At 34.4% G+C, this 22,658-nt stretch overlaps 1 protein-coding gene across 1 annotated transcript in view; it reads right to left on the bottom strand.

Annotated features, from left to right (window-relative positions):
* Positions 1-294: 294 nt before the first annotated feature.
* LOC140330820 (desmoglein-4-like) overlaps positions 295-22,658 on the bottom strand; it is a 32,457-nt gene continuing 10,093 nt past the window's right edge. Inside the window, exons 2-16 of the mRNA XM_072411283.1 lie at positions 19,712-19,747; positions 18,533-18,673; positions 17,868-18,029; positions 16,330-16,474; positions 15,621-15,787; positions 15,118-15,252; positions 14,343-14,528; positions 13,969-14,240; positions 13,697-13,842; positions 12,896-13,129; positions 12,113-12,346; positions 11,264-11,391; positions 8,666-8,708; positions 8,139-8,422; positions 295-6,918 (exon numbers count right to left, since the gene is read on the bottom strand). Of these exons, the coding sequence (XP_072267384.1) occupies positions 5,884-6,918; positions 8,139-8,422; positions 8,666-8,708; positions 11,264-11,391; positions 12,113-12,346; positions 12,896-13,129; positions 13,697-13,842; positions 13,969-14,240; positions 14,343-14,528; positions 15,118-15,252; positions 15,621-15,787; positions 16,330-16,474; positions 17,868-18,029; positions 18,533-18,673; positions 19,712-19,747 (3,348 nt within the window). The 3' untranslated portion in view covers positions 295-5,883. The remainder of the gene's footprint in view (positions 6,919-8,138; positions 8,423-8,665; positions 8,709-11,263; positions 11,392-12,112; positions 12,347-12,895; positions 13,130-13,696; positions 13,843-13,968; positions 14,241-14,342; positions 14,529-15,117; positions 15,253-15,620; positions 15,788-16,329; positions 16,475-17,867; positions 18,030-18,532; positions 18,674-19,711; positions 19,748-22,658) is intronic.

A 22,658-nucleotide genomic window follows, 5' to 3' on the forward strand; every position in this document is an offset into this window, starting at 1 on the left:
TTTGGTAGCTTTGGGGCTTTGCAATAGCTCTACAACCTGGGTCTTTAAAATGGCATTCTCCTTGCCCTACCCAATTCTATGTGAACGTGTATACATATGTGTGGCCAAGTGTGTATGTGGTTGGATAATGAATTACCTAATATTTTGAACCTCTGTTTCTAAATATATTCATATGTATTTTCCCAAAGCTCAAGCTCCATCACTGTTCTTAAAAAGGCGTCTTTGGAATGTCAGTCTAACATTTTTTTATCCACACAGGTCACACAGATGGTGCAAGAAATGGAATGCAAGACATACACACAGGAGCTTGTTGAGTGATAAGATTTACAACAAAGCACACAAACACTGGCAATTGTGAAGCTGTCTTTTCTGTGATGAGCTTTTGTCAAAGGTAATTTGTGTTGTCTAGATTGTCTGCTTTTAAACAATAGTAAACATATTACCATATTATTCTGAAATAAAGCGTATATGATATTAATAATAGTCTACAAAAGGTATATTTATTTAAAAGTGCTTTATTAAAATATTGTTAAAATACAAAAATATTGCATGAAGGTTTGTTCATAAAAATTGCAGGGAATATTTTTGTAACTACAATAAATTCTATTGACAGATTAAAAAAAAACTTGCCAGTTCTGCAATTGTTTTGGTGAGGAACTAATATTTTGCAATAAAGTGCAAGTGAATTTTTCAATAATAGCATAAACTTTAACCAACAGGGAAAAACAATAGATAATAAGTAGCACATGCACTGGTTACTCAAAAAACACAAATTGGTGTTAATTTGATGGCCTAATTTATATCAGCCCAGCTGTAAATTATGGGTCGTGCTCAACAATGACCAAATTTTACAGGTCATACTCCCCCCCACTGCACATGAAAATCATTGGGCATGCTTAGGGGGAAACAGATGCTCTATTGACTATTGTATTGTTTTATGCTAACTCTAATTTTTAAATAAAGTAATATAGGCAAGTAAAGTACTATCATATATTTGTTGGCATTTGCTAATTTATCTTAGCTATGAATTACACATTAAAATATAACATTTACATATTGTTAACACATTAATAAGTATACATAAAAGCAACTTTGCTGCAAATAACTACTTCTCCCCCTGCCTGTGATGCTAAACATCCCCGATGAGGAAGAGTTGTCCCCAAAAGTCTGTGCAGAGAATGACACTTCTAGGAGTGTCTGTGTTATGTGCCCTCCACTGCTTTCTATGCTTCTTCCTGCTGACCCCTACATCACCAATGTGTCCTGTACCCAGGAAAGAGGGGTCAGTGGATGTAACCATTAAACACTGTAGGGGACACAGGAGATCCACTTCCCTAGAAGTGTCAGTATCTACAAAGACGTAATGGGACAATTTCTCTTCTTCACATCAGTGGTCACAGCAAGGTCAACAGGAGGAGTATTTGTTCTTTTCTTTTTAGGTACATCTGTATTTTAGAGGCAGTCCCTGTTGTGAGAGAACAATGGAGGCCGCTTGTTTACTTTTTAAAATAATGGTGCTATGGTTGTATCTCAGTCAAAGACCTGGAACTAGGCTGAAGCAGATGAGAGTTAGGGAACTCATTTGTCTCTTATATTATTTTATATCTTATATGTTCCAGGTCAGAGAAGTGGAGGGTGTTGCTTTAACAAAGTGTAAAAAAGTAACCTACACTTAGCTAAGTGAACAGCCCTTACACCCTAAATATATCAAAGCTCTTGACTGAGTAAATGCTGAAAACAAAACAAGAGTATCAGTCAGCAAATTAGCGTTCTTTGACAGAGGTCAGAAGTAGCTGCCTACCCATTTCTCTCATGACAGGATCCTTTCAAAAACTACAAAGACATAAAGACTTAAAAATATACAATAATTAGATTATAATGCATCAACAATATTAAAGTTTTCTTTCATGTATGTAATAAACAAAAAGTATCCCTGGTCTGACAAACTCCTCAGTAATTAAATCTTTCTGTCTAAACTGTAAACACAGAAAAAAAAACAACTATTTCAATAAAAAAAAAAAAAAACAACAACAACAACAACAAGAACACAGACTTCAAAAGCTATAGAATCACATATGACAAGCCAGTTTAATGTGTCAAGTTCTCTTTCGTCAGTAATTATCCAGTGCTTTGAGACAACCAACTAATTTAATTAATTATTTTTTGAAAATGCAAGCCTAAATACTTTGATAGTAAATTATACTTGAAATAATGTAATTATCTAGCTGCTATCCTATTGTAGCTGTATGCACAAGCATGATCAAACGGAATAGAAAAAAGTCATTTCAGGTACAGTGTATCTGTGGTATCAAAGATAAGTCTGCTGTCTCTAATAATCACCATTTATTTGCAGTTATTCCATTAAACTCCTAAAATGAATTATTTTACACATTTTTGGAAAATAAAGCAACAATAATTATTTATTGAACAGGTTGCCATCTACAATGCTTGTTTACTGAGAGGATGATTGCAGAGTGTGGAGCAACTTTACTAATTTAACTCCACTGCTTATTTACAATGCTGTTATTAATTACATAAACCCCAGTACCCAACCAAGGAAAACAGCAATCTGACATCTAAGTAGGTTTGACACTTCAATAAACTAACAAGATGTGAATAAAGCCATGTAAAGAGAACACTGCTTATAAAACACCAAGCCAAGACACCTGAAAAATACAACATCAAAGGTCTAATATTCATTTCTACTAGTATAAAACATTGTGCTACTTGGAAAGAAGCAGGAACAAAGAAAAACCTGCGTATAAACTCTAAAAACAACTAGGAATCCCTCAAGGTCTAGTTGAACCACAGTCCTCAGAACACTTCCAGCAAAGATGTATAGACAGAAATAGACTGAAAAGCCTAAAGCAACTGCTATTTACCTAAATAAGCTTCAAGAGTTTTATGTACCGGTATCCTCAGAATGTAAAAAGTAGTTTACAGAACTACATATGAGGGAACCCCACATTTATGTATCAACAAAACACAATTATCTGTCCTATTACTGTACACTTTTATTGGGAGAAGCATTATTTCCTTATAATATTCAGTTACATATGCTAGTACTCAGTAATCGGTATCTCCAAATTTTGTATAAAGTGGGAAATAATTGGGTTTGTAAAACTATTTGGAGTTTTATTAGATAGATATTTTACCTAATTTACTGTCTTGCTGACTTGTTTACCAGACCTGAAGTAAGGGTAAATCTCCAACACAGACATAAAGAAAGGTTCTTTTTTTTAGTAGTTTATAGATAGACTAGAAATCCGATCAACACTTTACTCTATATGATTGTAACTTTAAATATTGGGACCAGGGAGTCCTTAAAAATTCAGTTTTTGAACCTGCTCAGCATGCTTTTTAATGGGAACATTGATGTGCTGATTTCAGTACCACTGATGGTCTGTGCACCCTGCATTGACAATAAATGTGTGGGCCAGATTTATTCTTCTATGGCTTTTTTTTATTGATGTCTGTATTTCTTTTAAAGATTTTCCCCCACTTCCCCTATGACAGAAAATGCTGTTGAGGCTATATGAAAGAAAAAATTTGTCTAGCAAAGCCCCAGATAGTAATAAAACCTCAGAAATAGTCCTAACCCTCTCCTACTCTAGCCACATAAAAAGAAAAGAACATAGCTGGACTTATACTTTAGGGGTATATTTATAAACCATTGAATGGTGATTTTAGTCAATTATTTTTTTTCGTTCTGTGCCAGTTGAGATGAGCGCAGGACAAGGACACAAGTAAAAAGAGTGTGCTATGTTTACTATGCGGCTGGCAGGAGGTGAGTGTTATGAATGATAACTAATGTTTCTGTTTTCTGTCCCTCACAAAAACACTCAAGTTAAAACACATTATAGGGCATAATAATTTAAACAGAATTAGCACTTTTTATATTGTGCTCTTCTCTGTAATTTTGCTCATGTCTACTTAATACCTTTATATTACATTAAAGTATATTTGCACCGTTCAACGTTTTTGCATCTTTCTACATTTACACATCTCAGGTAGCACAGAACACTTTTGATGAACAACATAAAAAAACTTAAATTATTTTTTCCTACAGGCGTATTCATAAATAAAACTAATGGAAAAACTTATAAAATTCATTTCCTTTAACTATGGTCCTACTTTCTGGAAAAAATACATATTCTATAGTGAATGTGCTGTGGGTATTCAAGCTACATTTACAGTTGTATTGAATTATGCAATTTGATCTATTCTATACTAAATGCTTTGGGGTTACCTTATTATTTTTTTTATTTTTCTCAGTTCCAAATTTTGTGATTCAGTTCCTATATATTTAGGCGGCCTAAGAACAAGGCCCTGATTTACTAAAGCTCTTAAAGTCTTGATAGAATACACTTTCAGAAGTGAAGCTGGGTGATCCAGAAAACACAAAAAGGAATTTTAAAAATCATTTGCTATTAACCAGCAAAAGTTTTGAATCCTGGACCTGATCACTGATGAAAGTGTATTCTCTCCAGCCTTGGAGAGCTTTAATAAATCAGGGCCCAAATGTTTATTTTTGACGTTTCCCTTAAACCGACTAAGTCTATGAAACAATATTCGTTTAGGTAATAGTAATCTATTTTGTTGTAAACCGTATCACAATTGTAAGTAAGATTCTTTTTACAGTCTAGTAAATGGCAAACATGTATGACATTTTTATATTTACAGCACAGCACAAATGTACATATTTTACATAGAATTGGTTCTCACCACAGACTTTCAGTGGGACATATAAAAATAAAGTACAATTACATTAAAAATATTCCAGTAGGCAAGATAATAATGTGAATCTAATGTTATAAGATGGGTGTCACATTCTGCTTTTTTTTGTATTTAATTTTTATTTTTACTGCAAATATATGAACTAACTAAAAGGCATGTGTTTGAAGGGTAACTCCACTTTTATGAAGCATTTGCAGTATAGTATTTATAACTGCTACATATACATTAACCATTTTGTAATTTACGGTGCCTGACCATAATTTTTTTAATACTGACAAAAGAAAAACATTTAGATTCTTTGTAACCATGGCATAAATAGGGACTGCTCCAGAAATGTAATTTACTATTTTTAAATTACTCCCAAGGCCAGTCCTTAGAAAAAATAGAGAGTGATGAGAATCTAAATATGAGTTTTTTACCAACAAAGTGGAAATTGTTTATTTTCACAAAATAAAAAATGGAGAAACACTTTAAAAACACCATTTAGCCTACATAATATGATCTTTTCTGACCAGTTATATGGGGATATTTTCAGTGACAATAATTTCAGTGACAAGCCAAGAATATTCACAGGCTTTGGTAATATCCTCTTACAATACATACAACTGCACAAGTGCCTACAATATCTTTTTCAAGTATAATTGTATAAATTAAAATATTGGTTTAATAGCAATGACCTCAAACAGAAATACAGTTCTTCAAATTATTAAAATATATATTTGACATGTCAAAATATAAAAAAATTAATGTAATAGAAATAATTTTTATGGAACCAAATGATGTTTTTTGAGAAAGAAACCTACCTAATTCTAGATAAATCACCTAGTAATTTTAAACATTTGTAATTTCAGCTAACAATAGTTTAATACCATAAAACAAGCCTTAACAAACTACAAAATTTACATAGGAAGTGGAACTTTTCTTAAATAAACATCTGGGGTTTTGCTAAACTTTCTTTGTTAAACCTCAGTAAAAAAATCTAATAAAAAATCAACATAAAAATATCTGTTTGACATGGCCAATTGAGACTGATTAAAGAGCATTTCTGATTTGTGGTTGACATTTCCATTAAATAGTCCCTCCTTGTATTGGTTAGTACTTTTTAGGGAAATCATTTACATGGTCTTTTTGTCTACATGAACAATTTTACTTTTTGGTGTATTGGACTGTGCTGTATGTCCTAACAGAGCTGCGGGTTAAACTAGGAGATGTGGAACCTACTTGTTGCATCAGCAAAGGGTCTGCACTCAACATAGTTGTTGTAGCTGGGACAGACCGTACAGTTTTCTCTGTTACATATATATTTTGAGAACTACCCATGTCAGGACGAATGCTTAAACCTTCTTGAAGATTAGAGATTGGCTGTATTACTCTCTCAGTGGTGAATGGCTGTATTACTCTCTCAGTGGTGATTGGCTGTATTACTCTCTCAGTGACTACTACATTCTGGGTATCAGTAATGTCTGGGAAGTTAAATGTGTTTGACTGCCTTCCGGTACTGGGAGCTACAACACGTTCCCTTACAACAACATTGGATGCATCAGGTAGACTGGGCAAATTTGGTAATTCTATAAGTTCATGAACACCAGATGTTGGACGGAGAACCCTCTCTGTTACAAGGACATTGGAGCTATTTGGTACATTTGTAAATACTGCATGTGGGGTAGATGTTGAGCCAAGCACCCTTTCTGTCACCAGAATGCTTGTAGGCTCCACAGCACGGACAACTGGTATCCTGGGGGTTTCAGTGGTTGTGTAGGTTTCAGTTACAAATACATTGTTTGGAATGATTGTTTCTGGTACAGGCATAGTTGGTTGGAGGTTAGCAGGTGAAAATGAGCTTTCAGTAACAAAGGTAGAACTGTTAACTGTACGGTTACCATGAAAATTTACAGTAGGCTCACCTAAGACAACATTTGTATCAGTTTCTACTATTGGAACACTAGGAAATGATCTTGGCTGATTACCCCCAGGAACATCAATCTCTGTACCAATACATATTTCTGCTAGTGTTTTGAATTTTGGTCCTAGTGTATCCAAGAAGGCATCATCCAAGTCATCCGCAATAAAACTGCAGCACCCCACAGATCCAGCTGGGCTTCCAACTCCTTCATTGTCATAGATCAGAAGACAGTCATTTGATGGGCGTCCCTCATCCTCATTGGCAAATGCTTCTGCTTTCTAAAATAACAATTGTTGTACAATTTCCTAGTGAATGCCAGCGGCCGCATTTTTGGTTTTTATGACTTAATTAATTAAAAAAACGTGTTTTATAAACATTTAATTACCTTCTGCATAGGTTAGATTGTAAATGGAATGCCCATCCCTAAGAGTCTGTAGAGCTGTCACATCTCAGCTATTGACAGCTATTTTCATTTTATTCACTTCCTCTTACTGCTAATACATGGTATAAACACTATGTTCAGAAAACAACTAAATGTTCAATCAAGCCTCTGTATGTATGCAAGTCAAAATTTAAAATAGCACCCCTGGCTGAAATGCCTATTAAAATGTAGGTTGTCCCATAAACAAGAAATGCATTATCCAACTAATCCAGATATAAGTATTATCTAATTTTGTGGGTATCTAAGCGGGCATAGGATCATTGTTGTAAATGCCAGACAGCCATGTAAGATATCTTTGGTATACATAAAGTAAATTGTATTATAAAATGCTTTCTCGATTATCGATTATTATTATTTTACTCCCCTTTTTCCAGTACAAACCAAAAATGAAAAAAAAAGTTATACTTTAGAGACTTTGTGCTTTTGGCTATTTTTGAAGAGGCAATCCCACACCCTCCAATACTCTGCTCCACCATGTTTCTTTGGTGCTTTGTCCCTCTGTCAAAGAGTCCAAGCCCCATGTAAACTCCATGTTGGATAGAGTCAGAGCTTACACAGAATATATGTCTTTCTCCCTTTCGAATGTGATTATTTATTTGTTTACCCAGTATAAGCAACCAATTACTTAGACCCTACAAATGAAACCTGGGAGAACGTTGTTTCACACAACAAATTAGCAAAGAGTAAAGCAATCAGCTTTTATGTTTTCAAGTGAGTTATTTAGGGAAGGAATTGGTTTCCATGAGGTGTTGAGAAAAGGTTCACTAATGTTTTCTAACATATTTTCCCCAGGGAAACTTAGATTTTTACTTTCATAGCTATAGAGACTCAATATGCTTGTTAGCCAAATACCATAGAAGGTTTTCAAGTAGTAGGTGGAAAACATAGCACTTGAAAAAGACCCATCCCAAATAAGAGTAGAAAATTGGAGCTCCATGCAAAGCCCTTCTGTGAACTATTTTCAGGACTAAAAATGCAGCCAGAAAACTAACCATTTAGCCAACAAACTTTTTCACTTTCTACATTTTTTCAAAACAATATATATATATTACTTACGTCAGCAAAATAGTTCTCCACATAAGCCATATTCAGGGTGCCGCCTTCTTTATATGACATTGGTAGAGTTCCAACTAATGAACCATTAAAGTCTCTGTCTATTGTATATCTTCCACCTCTCTCGCCAAAGGTGTTTGTTTCAAAACCAGTTGTTGAAGTAGCTCTCCCATGACCACCTGCACCTCCTATAACGGCTCCACTGACTCCACCGATTCCACTGTCTTGTGATCTGACTGCCACCGTTTCTTCTCTTAGTGGACCTACATAATTGCTTGTGTGAACCTCTAAAGAAACAACCAAAAGATATATGTAGTAAACTTTCCACTAGTAAGGTAAGTAACAAAAGCCAAAATATGTTGAACTCTCACGTTATGAAAACATGCATTATTTTGATATTGATCCAAGGATAAAGCTAATATTTATCCAAAGATATACAGTTCCATAAAAATGTAGCACTATAAAGTTAATTTCACTTTCTGCAATATTGTTGCAAAAGGATTTATCAGGTGTAAATGTAGTGGGCTTACCTGAGCCTGCACCAGGTGAGTTTATAAGCATACTTGTCATATCCTGTAAAAGAAAAATACACTTATTTTAAAACTGGTATTTATTTAATCAGCTTGCAGTCAAATGGAAATCAGACACACTATCGCTTCTTCATTATTCACATTCCACACTTCAATAAGCTGTATATCAAGATTCATTATATTACTCCATTTAAGTCCCCCCTGTCTGCAGCCTGCCAACAAATATCTGTTACTCACTGTGCATTTTATACCCATAAGTTTAATTTGACATTTTTTCCATTGCTTTCTGAAAAGTGTTAAACCATAGGTGAACCCCTAAATAAACTAAATCAACGTATACAAGGTGTATATAGTTCATCCTGTCTTTTTATCTATTGTTGCTATCTCCTTACATCTGACCAACACTGTTTAGATAAGAGGTGGAGAGATACAAGTTAACTTTGTTACTTTTGTGTCTATTTGCTGTTTTAATAATCTGCAATTCAAAGGAAAGACCTTCAATCTGCATATAGTGTCAGTTAAAGCAACCTGTTAATAATAAAAATAGAATAAAAAAGTTCATATATTAAATAATAATTTAGTTCACTGTACTTAGCATTAATTAAAACCCTATTCCTTGTCTCTCCTTTTTATTGTCCTGTTTTTCTGTAATAAAACCATTAATGTTAATTGATATAATAAATTGATAAAAAATTAATTTTGTCCTTTAGTTTTTTAGTGTTGCATTCAGTAAGGCACAGCATTGTAAAGAAAAAAAAGTTCTGTCCTGTCAAAGTTGCACAAGTTTTCCTCCTGCTATTTTTGCTTCATTGAATTTCACTGGCTATACATAATTTTTTTTTGTGGTAGAAAAAAGGAATGCTAATATTGGTAATTGAATGTACAGAGCATTTACACATTCATTTTCATATCAGTTCATAGCAATAGGAATAATACATTGTCAGCAAGGAACAGTCCTCAATTGATTTCTAAATTGTGTGAAGATACTGTATGAATAATAGATGTCAAATTGTAAACATTGTGAGTTGTAAACATTTTGTGAAACAATAAAACCTTTCATAAACTAGGGCTGCGACAAAAGACCGAATGATGCATAAATGAGTTCTGTACATACAGAAACGTTCTGCTCTATGGAGGACGGAGGGCGGAGAATGATTGAGCCGCACCCCGCTACGTTCTCTCCCCTTCATTTCCATTACGACTGTTCTTCGTAATGAAATGATTGATCAATGAACGACGAATGGCGAATGTTGTACACACACCAGACTGTCGGCCGATATCAGTCCTGAGGTGATTATCAGACGAGAATCATCTGACATGTGTACGTAGCCCTACGTTGATATATGTCAGATCTTTAATTTTTTTGGGTTAACAGTGAAAATAAAATGTAAGAGAGAAGAGAGAGATAGGAAAGGAATTGAGAGAGATAAATGTAAAAAGAGGAAAGGTATACATTACGTATACATTGCTTCACTGTTAACAAGCATAAATATTAGATATCCATATGATTGGATACTTTAGGAAGTTTATAAGACATAGCTTTGCCACAAACGCTGGATATGTGGGCATAGTGTTGAAAGTTAAAAAATGTATTAGGGTGATTACATTCTGGGCACAACTGTAAGAATATAAGATGTTAAAACCTTCCCAAAGAAATAGTAAAGATAAGTTAGGACCTGATAAGTTAAGACCTGTTTAAGATTAAAAAAAAAAAAAGTTCATTGCAAATTGCTTTATGTATAGTAGTCTATTGTTCTTTAAGTGTCTCCACAGTGGTTGTTGTTAAAAAAAAAAAACAGTTATCCGTATTTTAACTTTGGTGTTTGTAGGACTCTGTGAATGAGATGTTGTTTTTAATAAAGAGTGAACATAGATTTTTGAGTTAGGCCAATGATTTGCCATGTATAGTTTATGGTGATCTTGGCATAACACAAATAATTGTGAATGATTTTTATGGTTTACTTTACTTCTATGGTTTACTTCCAGGCACCTATAGTGTTCCTATAGGATCCTATAGGATGTTTTAGCAAATTGGCTTAGGGGGAGTCCTAAGGGGAGTATAGGAAGTATAGTATATATAAATACCTAGGTTACTATATAAGTACAGTTTGAGAATTGAAAGGTATATTCATACAAATTGAATATCTGAAATTTGCTTTATGTTTCTATTGAAATTTGAAGGAAGTCTGTACTGAGATAAATATTAAGGCTGCCACTATTTTTTGCCATGACATCCTTTCTCAAAGTTATAGTTGCCTGACTTTTGTAATGTAATGACTGTAACAGTTTCAGAGTTACTGACAGCAATTATGGTACTCACTTGCTGTAAACTGGAGGTCAGGATTAAAGTCAGAGGCAGTTAGCATTTTCAGAGGGTCACAAACTACAGCCTAATAATTTCTAAAATGTATTTTCTATCAGGTTTCTCTAAAAATCACACGTTTTGTAGCTTTACTTCACAAACTAAGCTTTACTACGTAAAGTGTCACTGATAGCCCTGGATCTTTCACATTATTAAACCAGACGAGCAATAACAACATCCATATTTCTGTCCCCACATTCACTATAATATTGATAGCATTGCTATTAGTAACTTACCACATCTTCAGGTTTCGCACCCTCAGTTCCCCACTGATGACAGGCACCTTCATATCCAGCAGCAACTGGAACAAATTTTGTTGCCGCTGCAGATCCACATACACACAATGGTAGTAAAAGAAGGGCCACTGTTGGAGAAGAGGAAGAACAAGAAGTCAGCTATAAGTATTTTATTTATGGTGTAAGGTTCAGTTTTGAGGACAAATTGTATTCAAGTCTATGGCCTGCAACTTTTAGGTATAAGGTTTATTGGTATAAAATATGTTTCATATAGCATTAGAGTGTTATTTAGTATCAGAATGGCATTCATTAGCATTCCAATTCATGTATAAACAATTGGTTTTGTTTTGAACCATTTAGAAACATTTCTGTAAATGTGATACTTTCATATATTTACAAATCCCACTGCAGATTTGGGGTTTGCAATTACTTTAAATGTTATAGCTTTCCATGGACTTACTACCAAAGCAACCCACCATGTATAGTTTGATTATTTTTTACTTCAAATAACCATACAATTTCAAACAATTGTAATTGTCATGTATTTTAAATCAAAAGCCTTACATGGCCAATAAAAACCATGTTCAATCACTTTGCATTACAGAATTAAGCAAATATCTACCCAAAACGTGGAATTATACTTTCCTATGGTTGCAATAAGATGCTATTGCATAGCCTACAGCCTACATGCTGTGCAGTTTCCCATTAATAGATTCAGCCTAATGCAAATAGTTAACTAGGAAGTGAGCTATGAGAGAAAGACACATTTGTTATAATGTATAGGAATTGTTAAAGGCGCAAATGCAAACCTCTGAAATAAATGAGAAAAAGTAATAGTGTGTTACTTACACAAAAGAGCTAAAAATCCTAAAACCATGAGACCAATTGCAGCTGGGCCAAGAGAAACACCTTTGTTTGCTGTTTTTGAAGCATCACAACTTCCAGTGGAAGTACATGCACAAGCTGGTATAATAATTCTGAATGGATTTGGACAGGATAAATTGTTTCTGTCCACAACAGTAAATGTCAGAGTGTAATTATTAGCTGTCACGGTATCCTTTGCAACCAAATACACGGCTGTATCTGAAATATAAATACATGAAAAAATAAACATATAGTGTAGGATTTGTATATTGTATAATTACCTACAATAGGATAATATATATATATATATATATATGTGTGTGTGTATATAATATGTTAAATATGTAACAGTTGTTTTCAGTATCTTTACATCTCTCTCTATTCCAGTTGGGGTTCTAGATTTTTGCCCTGTCTTACAGGCATCCAATTGGGACCATGGGTGGCTATTTTAGTACAGATTATGCAGATTTGATGCACTGTTGTCACCATTAAGAAATCCCACCTTAGAAATGATGTGCAACCTTCACTGGAGTGCATGTGTGTAAACATATGTAAGTGGCTACAAATAGGCTGAAAAAGGTCAGCAGTTCTGAAATGCAATAAAGCATAAAAAGTAATGCCCCAGGCACATGCCCCCCAAACACCACATTGCACTTTTGGATCATATATGGCAAAAGACCAGCATTTAAGTGATGGCCAGGTGCATTTGAAGATAAGACCATCATAAAACCTAGGTTTAATGTGAGCATGTACTGTATTTTGACTTACCATTAAGTGGTTCCAGGGACCAGTCAGACTGAAGATTTACCGGCAGAGATATCCTAAAAGGAGGAAAACTTGGTTCCTGATATGCATTAATGATTGTTCTCCTGCTGTCCAGACATAATGTACGGGGCTGTGAAGTAATAATTGGGCAAGTTGCAGTTGTAGTTGTAGTTGTAGTTGTGGGCCCAGAACCGACATCTACCATAAATGTGGCAGTTCCTGTTCGAGAAGGTTCATCTAAAATAATATTTTAAAACATCCGCCATTATTAAAACATATACGAAAATAATAGTAATAATAGTAATTACAACATTTTTAAAACAAGCCAAGAAGGTCAGCTAAGATTTTCTACTGTTTAATCATACAAATTATACTTCAGTTAAACAGCTATATAAACAGTTAAAATACATATATTACAGCCTAACACTTTGTCAGACTGGTAATCCAGACCTTACTGTTACTGTACAAACAGGTCAGAGAAGAAAGTTTAGGTTTTTTTATATTTCTTTAAGGAAAATTAGAAAGTTCTTTTCTTTTTTCATTCAGCTCTGTGCAACTTTAGGCTTGTTCTTTTGTGCACTGTACACAACAGGCTTTTCCAGGAAAGCAAGAATTGAACATACAAATGAACCTGGAGCTCCAGGAATAGAATTTCAAATTTTTATATTATCAGGCTAAAACAAAGCTACAGAATGTAATCTCAGTAATCCATGAATAATTATAATAATAAATACAGTCTAAAAAGAGAAACAGATGGATTGACAACAAAAAAACATATTGTGAGGGGAGAGCTTTTCTTGTTACCATCAGTTATAGCGAAGATTATGCCAGAATATGTTCCGTTGTTAGTTTCTGGTCCAATGCCTCGTGTCATCTCATAAGTCATTTTGATTTCACCAGTCGTAGAATCAATTACAAAATATTTGCTTGAAGCATTGTCCAACATATACCTGTTAGCAGTACAAAAAAATGTAATATGGTCCTGAAAGATGGTGGATACAACATATTTTAAAAGGTCAGAATAACACTGAATAGATCTAATTCGCCTATCTTTAGCCTTATAAAATGGAACTTACACAACATTTGTGGCAGCTTGTCCTGTTTCCATATTCATAGCTACAACTTTTCCGAGTATATATTGCATTATCTCTGCTTCGCTTAAACCTTGTGGGATGGTCAGATGAATAGTACTAGGAATAAATGCAGGTCCCTCAACCTCATTTTGTACTTGAACATTAATGCTAGTCATTTTTGCTTGATATTCAGACATCACAGAATAATGAAAAGCAGCTCTGTTGGTTACTATAAAAGCAAGGTTGGCCATTTTCATTGATTCATAATCAAGTGCCTATAAAAAAACATAGGACAGATTTAAAAAGAAGATTAGTTCTAGAGTTACCCAGTTATCTAGCGAAACTGATTTTAGTACCTTGTAGTAGTAAGTACATACCTTAACAATTCTCAAAATGCCTTCATTTGTCTGAGCATCAGTGTCAATAACAAACCACCCTCCATCATTGCCAGACACAATCTCAAAGTTGGCAATCCAGTTATCAGTGTACATTTCATCAGCATCAAACACCTTCATTCTCAAATCAGTTAAACCAATCATATTCTCCACAATGTTTACTGAGTACTGAAAAAAAGACAAACACGTTAATAAATGTTTCAGTTACTGGTTTTGGTTATGGTAACTATTGACTTAGTGAGTCACTATTCTGTAACATGAATGCAATTAGCAAAAGTCTTGGAGCACTGGGTATATACATATTTTTTCCAACTCTGTGGCTCACTAGGAAGTAAGTTTAGGATAAGGATGATGGTCCTGGATCATGAACAAAAACAAGTATCATTGAATTTCTCATAGTTGTGGAAATGGCAACTTGCTCTTAAGCTGTTAACTATCACTATATCAGTATCGTCTTCTAAATTCTGTTAAATCTGTTATTCTAAATTTGCTTTTATTTGTTATAAGACAAGAGTTTATTGTACAGTAACTGTATATCAGTTTTTAGAAGGAAATACCTTATCTGAATTGTTGGAAGGAGATAATTAAGTAATTTCTCTGCATTTATGAAAACACCAAATACAATTTTTTATTGAAGAACAATATAAAATCTCCCTTGTAAGATCCTTTTAGTTGGGGGTAATAATAGGTCGTTGGTAAACATATGATCTATTTTTGTTATCTTGTCCAGAAAAACTGATTATTTAAATCTACTCACCGAATCAAATTCCAGTACAGGAAAGTTGTCGTTGACATCTAAAATTTTAATGTCCGCACCACACTGCCCAGAAAGTCCACCAGCAGCACCGTTCAAGTCTGAGCCACTAACCATAATGCTGTAGGCACTAAACGACTGGAAAACAGAAGAACAGCAAAATATCATAAGCTCCTTAAATGAAATTTCTTTATTTTAAATGAATACTTATCTTTTATAATAAAAAATTGAGGTATCGTTTCCATGCATATCCATTGGTTACACATTGTTCCCTTAAGTAATATTACAGAATCTCATAAAAGTTTGTCTACACACTGTTACAATATTCTGAGTGTGGATAGGACCAATACTGGACCAATAATGGTAATGCTGCAAATATGACCACATGAATTCTAATACCTGACCAGCTTCTGATACATACTACACTGATATGTACCAGACCAATGCCCTAATACAGTGCTATAGACATGTAAATAAAGACATTGTAAGATAAAAGCGAAATATACCTCTCTATCGAGAAAATTAGATATTGTGTAGACTTCACCAGTGTACTGATTTATCATAAACATTGGGGGATCCGAGGGATTCTGAGACAGAATTTTATAAGCAATCTGAGAATTTACAGTATTTGGCTCGTCAGCATCAAAAGCATTGATCACCATCACCAGCGTATCTAAATTGTGAGAAAAAAAAATTGTAAACAATATTATAAATTTAATAAGTATTGCCATAAAAGTTATCTAGTTTCTTTTCTAGATATTTACATTTTCAGTTATTTATCCATTTGACAGGCCAGCTCTTAATGGGACCTTTTTTATGCTACACTGCTGCTCCGTTTGTCTGTTAGAGCCTTTGGAAATACCTTGTACTTCCAGGAATGGTGGAGACCTTCTGCCCTGACCCCTAGGATGCATCACTTAGGGCCTAAACAGCCAGTCTTAAGGGCCAGCCAATGTCACATGGGGCAAGAAAGAAGGTAATTTTTCCTGTGTAGGCTTTTGTACGGTGTACAGGAATAAGTTTCATGGTTTCATAATAATAAACAGAGAAGCAAGGAAGTACAGGTAAGATAATTATTAGCTATTAGGATTTCATTTAAAATGTGAACAGTAGCAACTAACTGAGAATGGCGTCTGTTGTGCACCACAGAATACAATTATTTTGTATAAACTTAAAGCTTAAAATGAACATTTGTAAATAAAACAGGTAACTCACTTGCTTGGCTTCTCTCTTCCACTGAACCGGCAAACACAGCTTGGGAGAATACTGGTGCATTGTCATTAATATCGTGAATTTTGACTGTCAACCTTAAGGGTTTTTCCACTTCCTGGCCACTTGCAGTCAAAGCATGGGCTGTAATCTAGACAAATAAAATTAGGTATATAAAATTAGGTATATTTCTAATTACTGAGGTTAGCATTATTTAAAAAGAAAATTGTATTATTATGAATTGACACTTAAACACTGCAATGGCCCTTGACCACATTTGATGTTAAGGTAATTTGGGTAACAGTACTAAGATGTTAATTTTGCATCTTGCAATCTTTGAGTTACACTTGTGTGAAGATAGGAAAGGTTGCCATTGCTGCTATTGCTGGTCTCTTGGTTGCCATACTGATTCTGGGACTTAAATTGAATACATTGAGAGACTGAATTGGAACCAGTATGCTGAAAGCTAGAGATAGTCAGGGAACCAATATTCCTATGTGGTACATATTTTCTTATATTAACAATAAGCACCTGAGGACCATGGACAAGTTTAGAACAGTTTTTATCATTTCTTGTGATAGGGATAGTGTTTAACTTTCTTCACTTTTTTGGACTTATTCGCAGAACAGCTTGCAGTTTTCAGTTAACTGACATGCAATTCTGTTTCCTGCAAAATGAACAGCCAATTCTGAGTCTAAGTTTCTACTAAGCCAAATACCAAAGTTCACACTTTATGGCGTTGATGGGGAGGGGATGTTTATTAGAGCACCGAAGTCTGCACATTTTCTACAACAAATGCCAATTGTTTAAATGTAGCAATTCAGTAGATTTCAGATATCCGATATCTGACTTAAAAAAAAACACAATGTTAGATTTTCTTTTTAATCCAGTGCAATGTGAATTAGGTTTATTGTAGAAAATGTCAGTTCTGATTTGTGAGTTTTATTGGGTTTTCATTAAGGAGGTAAGGAGGGCATTTACTATTTCTAGAGCAAAGCAAAGTAAGTTGCAGTCAACATTTTACCCCAGTTTTTATCTCTTTATTGTTCTGAATTAGCATGTTAATATTTCTGACCGTTTTTGATTGGCAATGCTTTAATGTACCCTCTCTTTCTTCCTCATAACAAAAATCATCTCGCAGATTTATAGAGGGGATGTGTAGGACTAGCTCTATAGGTGCAATGGGTGGCTTTTTGACTACACAGTCATATACCTGTATTTTTTAAAATAATAAATATTTATTTATTTATATAAATAAACAGTTTTTAACTGCTGTTCGAATTGCATAATATATTTTTTTATTAAATCTACATCAGCATCAGTAAAGCTCTAGAAGCCCAAACAGAGTGCCGCAAGCATCTTACAAACTTTCTGCTTTGGCAACAGCAGTACACAAAGCTAATTCTAAAATAAAATGGCTTTTACTAAAAATTAGGGAATTGAGATTCAGACATGTACATTTTTGATCAATTATCTTCAAAGCAGAATTTAATAGTCAATACAAAGGTCAGGTTATAATGGTAAAACAGAGTAAATCAACTTACTTCTAACATGGGTATTTGTTCACGATCAAGACGGACATCAGTCACATTTAAATATCCTGTCCTAGCATCCATAATAAGCACATTATAAGGTGGTTGATCCACACCTTGTCCAGTAATTTTATAAAATATAGTACCCTTCTTCACTTCCAAATCAGAATGGACCTATGAATAAGTATAAAGACAATGTTAAAACAATATATTAAAACTGTATTTATTATGATGTATATTTGTGTGTTATACAAATATGAATCCTAAAAGAGTGAAGCTTTGCTTACACAGGGTGGTGAGGTTGCAGTGCGGTTTCTGCTTCTCACCAATGGCAACCATGATTGTTGCAGCATATTGTCCGTGGCTGCCCAAAGGGACTGGGTGAACGTGGTTACAATACTAATTGCTCATCCAAACACTAGTCCAATCAGCACTAGTTCATGTTGATGGAGCATGGCGGCTGCCACACTTTGCCTGTGTTAGCTAGGGCTATACCAGTGAATAAGTCTAGTTGTTACTAACAAATTTAACCACTCATTTGTAATCACCTTGTGTGCAGCAGTCTAAAATTGGATAATGAATTGGCTTCAAACAAGAAGTACGTAATGTAATCCCTAATGTATTCATAGCCCCAAGTGTAAAAAAAAGTTGTAAGCATTAATCTCAAAATACTTCACCTTTGCTATAGGATTTCTGTATCTGTTATCTTCTTCCTCTCTCATACCCAGTGGAGGTGCAATCCATGTACGCTTTTGGCGTGTACCATAATGGACCGCCTGCCATGTGATGTTTCCATAGCTATCTTTTCCTTTATTTACCTGTAAAAAGATGAAAAAATAATTTAAATAGCTAGTGAAAGTCTCTACAAATTTTGTAGAAAGATAGATATGCAATGATGTTTCTTGTCCATCTAGGATCAGTGTGGACTGTACAACATGGATTGTTTGTTTATGAGATTCCTAAACATTCTTTTTAATGGTCAGCCTTACAGTATATCTCCAGGTAAAACTTAAATCTAACTTTACTATAATATTTGCAATTCTACACAGTTTAAGGATGCTGAGGATCCAGGAAGGTAAATTTCCTTATTTTTTTAATCTAGTTTTAATGTTTTCTGGTTCAGTATTACTGTTTCTTGGATCACATTCCTGCTAATTGAAGGTGAGGCTGCTGCTAAATATATATAGTTTATGCTAAGTATATATTGTTTCTATAGCTATAATTTCCTTTATTTACCTTTACAGGTTCAGTAACATCTATAAAAGACATCTAAAATGAAAATGACAAAAGCCTATGATTTGAAGGAATGTATTACCCAGCCTTTCTTTAAAGGGTGGTTCCACAGCAACCATACAGTCATACATCCATCAGCATGTGTTAACGCTGTTAGGAGGAGCTGATGGTTCTATGTAGGCAGACATACTCTTTTTTTATTTTTAATTTATTAATTTTGGCATTAGGTAATTGTCCCTCATAGTAGTCTATAGCTTGCTTATTAGCCCTACAAAAAACTTGAAATGGATAAAAGATTTACCACCCCCTTTTTTTTTAGACTTTATTAGGATTTGCTATTCCATTACTGTTTAAAGTACTAAGTAGTTAGTGACTGTTGGTAAACTGTATCCAAGCAGATTTGCTCAATTCTATTTGTTGGTTATATGTCATATTACTATTCATTTCCATTGCCTTGCCAAATGCATATAAATATAGTACAACGACACTGTAACACATTCAAATTCAGCTCCCTGACAACCAATAGGACCATTCCCACTGTATTGTCTAAATTCAGACAATGCAAATATCTCATCATGTTGTTAAAATATAGAAAAAAATGAAACATGAATAGATCTCCTTACCTGCACATCCCAGTTACAGCTGCACTGCAAAGATATCTAGAAAGAAGAAATGAACTTTGGTTAGTACATATGTCGAAGACTAATATTTTTTAGCTTTTTAGTTTTTATTTGACTAGAAAATGTATGCTGTACGTGGTCAGGAAAGTAAGAGAACAGTCCTAGACTTGTTTTCACCATTTCATTTTTTTACATCTTACAAGTTAGATCTTTAGTCCTGGGTAGGTTCCCCTTGACCTTTCCAGTATTTTTTTTCCAGTATTTTAAAAATCTATGCAGTTAAGTTTATGCAGCATAAACAGGTGTTCAATGTCCTCTACTAAAAAAAAGCCCATGTGATCTCTGACAATACTGAGATGATAGCATTCATATTAAAAACCAGTGATATCTGTGTGAATAAGCTTCTATACTTCCTAAAATGCTAGGCCTATGGCTAGGTTCTCAAAAAATTATGACAGCCTATTTTAATGAATTTGCACTTTGTAAATGCAAAGCAAAGTAACAGGTTTGTTTTTAAAGAATGTGGCTTTGCTGCTCTGACCTTCTAATATTCTCCCTGCTTCCCTGTATTGGAGTGCTGTGTGCCTGAGTGGCCAATGGCTGTCCCAAAGCTCCTACATGGGAATATTGAGCTTGCTAAACCCTGTACCAAAGGATATGTGGGTACATTACTGGGTTTCGGGAAATGTTTGAAAAGGAAGTATTGTTTGCCTAAGCTGTTTCCCATAAAAAACTTTGTCCAGTATGAACAAAGCATAGTTTTTTTATTTAGATAACTTTAATACTGTAAATATTTATCTAAAAAGGATATTTGTCTTATCCATAACTTGCTACATCAAACAAGAATACTGTAGAAAATGTGGAGCAGTTGCCTATAGCCATTAGTCAGTTTTCTTAAAGCAAATAATCTGATTGGTTGGTTTGGAAAACTCATACAACTTTTGTAAATCGGACCATGTTCTACATAATATAATCATGGTTTTGCTCAGGTGTAAGCAGAAAAAACTCTGGGCTGTGTACCAGTTAAGCATAGGCAGAGTAGATCTGAGAAAAGCAGTACACACCCTGCATCATTATTCATAGATGAGCCAGACAGCCAGAGGCATGTATCACACACCACCCATTATTAGCAGCGGTGTGTTTCTGACTCAAGAGCTTTAAAGTGGCAGCTTGGCTGTGTAGGGGAGGGTGCGGTAACAAAAAAAAAAAAACAAAATAAATCTTTATGTAATACTTTAATCACATTTGTATCCACAATGAAGAAACACGCACGGTGGAATCGTACAATACACTTTGCATGTCTTTATACGAAACATATGTGAATTCAATTGTCATTCATTAGCCAGTAGTTAAAATTGGCAAATGACATTGATGTCAACGTCATTTTGACTGAAAGAGAAGTTAACAATCCCACTTAAACCATTGTTCCCATAGTGCTTATTCTGGAAAGAGGAAGAAACTATACAATGTGATTTGATTAGACTCAAGTCATTATCATTCAATATATAATACAGACTTTAAAATTTGGAAGCCATCACAGAGAGGTATTTATTCACACAATTACATGAATAGATTGAAGTGAATGACTTATGTCTTATGATAAAGCTGGCCATTTATCTATCCAAGATAACCAGGTCATCTATCATTTATGGATGTAGGAGGCCTGATTTGCAACAGATTTGGCAAGTCAAGTATTGTAGATAGTTTATATGTAACCTCTTATTGTGTAATAGGCAATAAGCCCATGTTCAACCATATTCTATGTATTCATTGTTATTTCTATGAAGTATCTGTTAGAGGTAAACCATGGATTTGACAAATATCTGCAGAATATGTATACAACTATATTTAGGCAAGAAATAGGGTAATGTACGGACAGTTCTTTGAAAAAGAAAACGTGAAATTATCCTGACATTGAAGATAAAAAAAAATCATATTTTATAACATGTAAAGGGTCAAGCAGATTTATTCCAACTACAATTATAACTAAGATATCCACACATATAAGATACTCAATGGGGCTCATGTACAGGAAGAAATGAGTAAAGCACATTCACCTTGCAATTCAATGTGCACTGTAATTGAGCTTTAGTTTAGTAAATAAGGCAATGCCCTGCAGAAATCTACTATCCAATCATATGCATTGGCATTATATGCAAAGAGAAATACTTTGATGTTTCAGTGTTCATCTCAAAGTTGATGTGAAAATTGAAACTTGTGTTCTAAGATAGTAAAACATGTACTATTTGTATTTATTTGTGTGTATAAGAAAATAGTTTCTTGTAGCCACTTCTTTTATTCCTATCCAGCCAGGCTAAGCTAGCTACCAAATAAACCGCAGGTTATTATCACCATGGGAGACATATTAACCACTTGCTTTTGAAGGAGTTTCTTCCATCACCTTCCTATTTGTCTATTACTTCCTACATACGTCTCTTACGTGGAGATCTTAATCCTGATTTACTAAAGTTCTCCAAGGCTGGAGAAAATACACTTTCATCAGTGAAGCTGGGTGATCCAGCAAACCTGGAATGGATTTCCTAAAAGTCATTAGCTATTTGTTAGCAAATGTTTTCAATCCTGGACCAGATCCATCCCAGGTTTGCTGGATCACCCAGCTTTACTGATGAAAGTGTATTCTCTCCAGCCTTGGAGAACTTTAATAAATCAAGGCCCATATGTGTTGTAGGTATATTTGTAAAAGAGGTAGGCTCCTACTTATCCTTGCCTAGCTACTTTGTGAGTCACTAATCTGATGCAAGCATGTGTTTCTAAAAAGTTGGAACATAATCATATCCATTTCAGAGGTAGAATTGTACATGTCAGAAATAAAGCATTTATTAATGTCATTTCATTTGTCACTGCAGCATTCCTAGTTTGTTTTACCTGTAATTAGAAGCTTATGCACTCCCTTCCGTACATAAAAAAAAATTCCTTCCTGTCAACTCAG

Source organism: Pyxicephalus adspersus, chromosome 5 (genome assembly GCF_032062135.1).
Source record: "Pyxicephalus adspersus chromosome 5, UCB_Pads_2.0, whole genome shotgun sequence".
Lineage (NCBI taxonomy): Eukaryota > Metazoa > Chordata > Amphibia > Anura > Pyxicephalidae > Pyxicephalus > Pyxicephalus adspersus.